Source organism: Drosophila willistoni (assembly GCF_018902025.1).
Source record: "Drosophila willistoni isolate 14030-0811.24 chromosome 2L unlocalized genomic scaffold, UCI_dwil_1.1 Seg196, whole genome shotgun sequence".
NCBI lineage: Eukaryota > Metazoa > Arthropoda > Insecta > Diptera > Drosophilidae > Drosophila > Drosophila willistoni.
In genome coordinates this window covers 6,784,855-6,790,256 of record NW_025814048.1, presented here as the reverse complement: position 1 = coordinate 6,790,256, position 5,402 = coordinate 6,784,855, and the positions used below count along the sequence as shown (strand labels likewise).

At 37.6% G+C, this 5,402-nt stretch overlaps 1 protein-coding gene across 1 annotated transcript; it reads right to left on the bottom strand.

Moving 5' to 3' along the window:
• Window positions 1-484: 484 nt before the first annotated feature.
• Window positions 485-2,382, bottom strand: LOC6640356. Its single transcript, XM_023174840.2, has 4 exons — window positions 2,310-2,382; window positions 1,328-2,235; window positions 885-1,035; window positions 485-815 (listed from the first exon to the last, which is right to left on the bottom strand). Exons 2-4 carry the CDS (start codon window positions 2,231-2,233, stop codon window positions 652-654), a joined length of 1,221 nt encoding a protein of 406 aa, XP_023030608.2. The 5' UTR covers window positions 2,234-2,235; window positions 2,310-2,382; the 3' UTR covers window positions 485-651.
• Window positions 2,383-5,402: the final 3,020 nt, after the last annotated feature.

Sequence of the window (5,402 nt, the reverse complement as noted above, 5' to 3'; positions counted from 1 at the left end):
AGAGGCCAATTTATCGGCATTGTTTTTCCTTACGGTCTGTTTTCAGTTTGATTGAATTGAATTCAAATCGCCGTGGAATGTCAAAGTCATTTAGACTGTGATTCCACCTCCGACTGCCCCCCGCGCACCGATTCGAACATTCACCACCAACTCCACTGACTAGGGAGTGGCGACGACTGCCAGCTACCGTTTGTTTGCCAACTTCCCTTTCAGCTGCTCCCCCTTTGACTGCTGTTGGCTCTGCCGAAAAGAACAAGTGCCTCGCCTGGCCAGGTCTGTTCTGTGTCCGGGCCCTGGAAATGCTCATCAAATGAACGCTAAGAGGCCAACAATGCAGCATTTAAACAAACAGATGTGAAACGGAGGGTGGCGTGTGGAGGGACCGAGACCAGAGGCAGATGGAAACAAATACTGAGAGATTCCAATTTAACTGGAGCCGGTTTTGTTTTTTTCGCTGTTCGTTTTTTGTTCTCCTAGTTGTATTTCTGTTTTTTTTTTTTTTTTTCATTTTGTTTTGTTTTTGTGTTGTGGATGTCTGCAATTTTTCACATGCTTTGTAAGATACGTCATTGTCAAGCGTGAGGGCCTTGGATGGGGCCTAATGAAAGTAACCATCAATCCATCGATCGTTGGTACAGGCAGCACATGTTGTTAGAATTGTCCAAACTGAGTACCGGCCCTAAAAGCCTTGGGGATGCGTCTATAGTGTCCGATGAAGTAGATGACATCCCTCGATCTAACTAGAAATAGGAAAGGTCCCTCACCACAATCGAACGTTTGGCTCACATTGAAAAAGTTGTGCGAATTGATGGGTTCTATATGGGAGGAGAAGAGGGAATGAGAAGGGTCTGTAACATGATTATGGTAATCGTTTTAAAGTTTACCTTTCCGTTGAGCTATACCGGGAGCAAGGAGTTGCATGTTGATCGACTGCACAAAATGTTTCACTTTAATGCGTCTATTGAAGGCGCTATCAAACATTCCATTAAATTGCGTTTCCATTTTGAAGAGCTTATGCAAATGCATCGTTGACATCTGAAAGTAAAGAAATGAAGGATATAAATTATCAAAGTAAAAAAAAATGTATTCTTCAATGTAAAAACAGAAATAAGTAATTGAAATCAAAGATGGGAAAAGAAACCACAACAGGAAAACTTTAAGACTTTCTCTATAGACCTTTGGCTTTCTTAATTATAAAGTCAAACAATTTTTAATGAGATTTCTATGTTTAAAGTGACATTGAAGTTACACTCAAACTAAAATGCTAATTGTTATAATGATCGTCAACTTAGATACATATATAGTCCAATAAAAGATCCACACTCACCTCATTCACAAGAATTCCCACATTAAGCTTCGATGTAAACCTCACGTTGGGCAAACGCACTGAAACTTGTGTGTAACGCATTTGATAAGGCAAACGCCAAAAGTTGCGAGAAGTAAACGATAAGAATTTCTCTTCCAGCTCCAGCAGTTTCATATGTTTAGGTGGCATCACCAACATGAGGCTCAATCCTTGGGTACTGGCAGTATTGAGCGGTAGTTCAAGAATTTTGCAGTTTGTGCGATCGGCTAGACTCGAGCCCAATATTAAATATTCAGAAAAGCGAAAATATCCTCTACCATAATGAAAACGATCAATCGATAGAAACTCATTACCCAGATTCGCATGAAAATTGATTAATGTGTAGATCTCCAGGCCATTAGACTGTAGACGAAATTCTTGCAAAAGACCAGAGACCAGAGGCTGATGTTTGGACAAAACTACAATGTTGAAATAGTTCCAAACACTTTCCTCAAATCCTTTGGCCAATTCAAAGTCACCGTCGAAAACGAAAAAATTCTGCACCGATATATTATCCCCCAGCTCCTCAAAATCATTGGCAAATAACTCCATTACATGATCTTGCTGAATAAAAAAGGGTAAGAATAGCTGGCCCCACCTGCGATTCTTGTGAGACAAAAATGCTTTGTTGTCTAGCAGCCTCAAATCTCTGGCCAATGGACGTATTTGCTCAAGTTCGCTGAAGTTATAGAAGACGGCAAACAATTTTTGAATCGATGCCGGTGAGATGATTACTAATTGGTAAATCGGCTGATATGTATTCTGCTCATAACGCAACAACGACTGAAACATATCACAGGCAAATGTATCCCGTGCATAAGGATTGGGCATATGCCAAGGAAGGATCCAATTTCCATTTATTAGGAAAAGCAGCCATATAAAATGCATAGCTATGAACATAAAAAAAGTATTTTAAAAGTATTTAAAAGTGGGATAAAACAAATTATTATAGGTTACAACTTACTTATTCTCAAGATGCTAGCTTGTTCGAATTTGTTCACTTAATGAAACTAGAAATCAATATTTGTTTAACTGTCAAGAGGAAGATTCAAGTATTTATCAACACTGATGCTTTATAGAAAGTAACTTACCAATACTTTTAAATATTTATTAATCAGTGTTGTTCTTTTTTATTGAAAAAGTATTCAAAATTATCAACTTTGAAGATGAATCGTAGTTAATGCAAAGGATTCTTATAAAAAGGACTTAGTAATAATAAAATCATTTAACAATATGAGATAAATCCTCATTGCTTTTATAGAAAAAAAAAACTGATGCCAGTTACAAAATCCTAAAGTTTGAAATGAAAAGAAAGCAACAAAAATTTACAAATTTCCATAATAATAATAATTTGTTGTATATTTTATAACTCGAAAGTCATATTTTTATGCATTTGAAAGCCTCAACTGATGCATAAAGCAATTTCCACTCATTTATGCAACACATGCCACAAAAACCACAACCCAAAAGCCAACAGGATTATCTGCATACGATACGAATGGGCAAGGCGACCGGGGCCAAAAAAAACAAGATGGAAAAATACAATGTAGGATGACAAAGAGTAGAGGGAGGAGTTGGAGCTTTAACTGGAGGCTGAAGATGAGCAGGGAATGGAAAAAGAGAAAAGAGGAAAAGTTTTGCGTTGTAGTGCAGAAATTGTTGAATTTATATGCCAGTTCATAAACAAAGCACTAAAAGGATTTAAGTTTGGCAAGCAACAGCAGCAACAGCAGCAACAGCAACATCAGCAACAATAGAGCACAATGATGCCATAAACAATAAACAGGCAAGTTTTGTGGAAGCCGGTAAATTGTTTTTGGCAAAAGCAAAAGCCATGCTTATACCCATGCCCATGCCAATGCCCATGCCCCATGATCCAAATCCTCATGCCGCAAAACTATGCCGCACACACTCAACTTGAGCCGAGTTGAGCTTCGGTAAAAACTTTTTGAAAAGTGCCAGGGATTTGGGCAGGCAAAAAGTTCGGGGTGTCTGTGTGAAATTAATTGTTACCCACTCCCATTAGTCTCCTACTCCTTTACTGCTGGTGGCCATTTTGAAGCCAAAACAAAGCTATCACTTACACGCCGAACGAAGGATTAGGACCAAGGACCCGGGTAGAATTCAATTAGGCGCCATGACGTGCGAGTTGCTGTTGTTGGTGTTACCCCGTTGCTCTGTTGCTGTGGCAATAAAACACAATGCAGATAATTTGGCGCTTTTTCAATTCGTTTTCTTTTTCTTGGAAGGCCAAGATGCGCTGTAATTTGCCACATAAGTCACAGAGTCAACAAAAGTCGAACGAGCCAAAGGACTCCCTCAAGCAAACCATCTAAACTTCCATCCAACAGACCAAAAGTAAAGGCTGGCCAACAGCTCAATCCTTCTTGTACACCGACTCACAGACTCACCGACTGACTGACTGACACTGACCTCTCTCGACCGCTCTTGAGAAGGGAGGCGTGGTAGCCACACCCCAAAAACAAAAAATGAAAACCAAGCAGAGCCAGACCGATGCCAAGCACGCAATCCCTAACCCATCATCGAGACTCTTTACCCTACTCTGCTCTCGTCTTCTTTCCTCTCCTCTCATCTCCTCCTCTCGTTGGTAACAAGTTCACTTTCAGCTGCAACCGCATTAAAACTAACAAGATTAAAGTTGAAATTGTAAATTGCTTCTTAGTCTAATTACAAGATGTTGTTGCTGTTCTTGTGCCTCTTCATGTTACTGATCATCATCATGATCATCATTGTGGCTAACCTCTTGTTTCTCTCTCTCTCTCCGTACTTGCTCGTGTCCATTTTCGTACTTTAATTACAACAACTAAACAAGACTCTGAAAAAGGGGCTAGGCAAAACTAGTTAAGATCTGCTACTTATTATGTTGCTCATGTTGCTACAGTTATTAAATTTCTAATCATTTCGTACAGATTAAACATGGCTGATTGTTTAACTAAATTAAAGCTGACAAAATAAGTAAAATGGGAAACCATTTTTTATGTTATCGGTAAATAGCTAAACTATATAAAGAACAATTTAATGCTGGTGGAAATGAATGTTTACTGAGGTTATTACTTGAAATGGAAAGTAGTTGGAAATAATAATAAATACATATATAGGATATCTCATAACTCTGTAGGAATGATCTTACATGTGCGCCGAAATAATTCACACAGCTTCAAATGACGGGTTATTCTACAACTTATCCAAAATTCATCTAAATTAGTGATTCGCATACCTGAAGCCGATTAAAAAACCGCATGCAAAAGACCAAAAACAGGACACATTTTTCTCTGTTTATTTTAATAATAATATATTTTAATATTAGATGATTTGTTTATGATAATTCTCAACGTACATATGTTATAAAGTCCAACGAAGTTTCAGAATTAATCAATTTTGGATATGTAATTTATTGCTTTTAATTTAAAGCCTATCTTTTGATTAAACTTACCAAAATTTACAATAGTTATTAAGATAAAAACGAATAATTTTTTTGCTCAATGCTTTCTAAACCAATTTCTTATACATTTTGGCTAAGTGACAAACAGTGACAATTAAAAAAAAAATTTGTTTAGCCAAAAAATGAATATATTTATAACAAATTAATAGACAAACATATCATATAAACGATAACCAATTCATTAATGAGCATCATAAAGTGAACTATTTCTTATAGAATTCCCTTTCTATTGATCATGATTGTTGCTAATTAGAAATTGATATTATTTCCAAGTTGCAAATGCTTCTTGTACGGTTCTTGCTCTATATACTGGTTAAACGGGAGGAGGGAGGTAGTGAATACTTCCTCTTACCACATTTCTCAAATGTCAAAAGCCTGGTCTATCGCCACTTCTTATACAAGTTATGAGCCAGCTGCCACCGAACCTACATAGTAGACTCCAACTCGAACCCGAACCCTAATCGAGCCCATACAACGGTAATTGCACTAGAAGATAAATATCACTGTTAGAAAAAAAAAAAAAACCCACACGACTTGGACTTGGACGTGTACCAAGTCTGTGGCAAGTCTTTTGATGGCTCAAGTTGGTTTTGT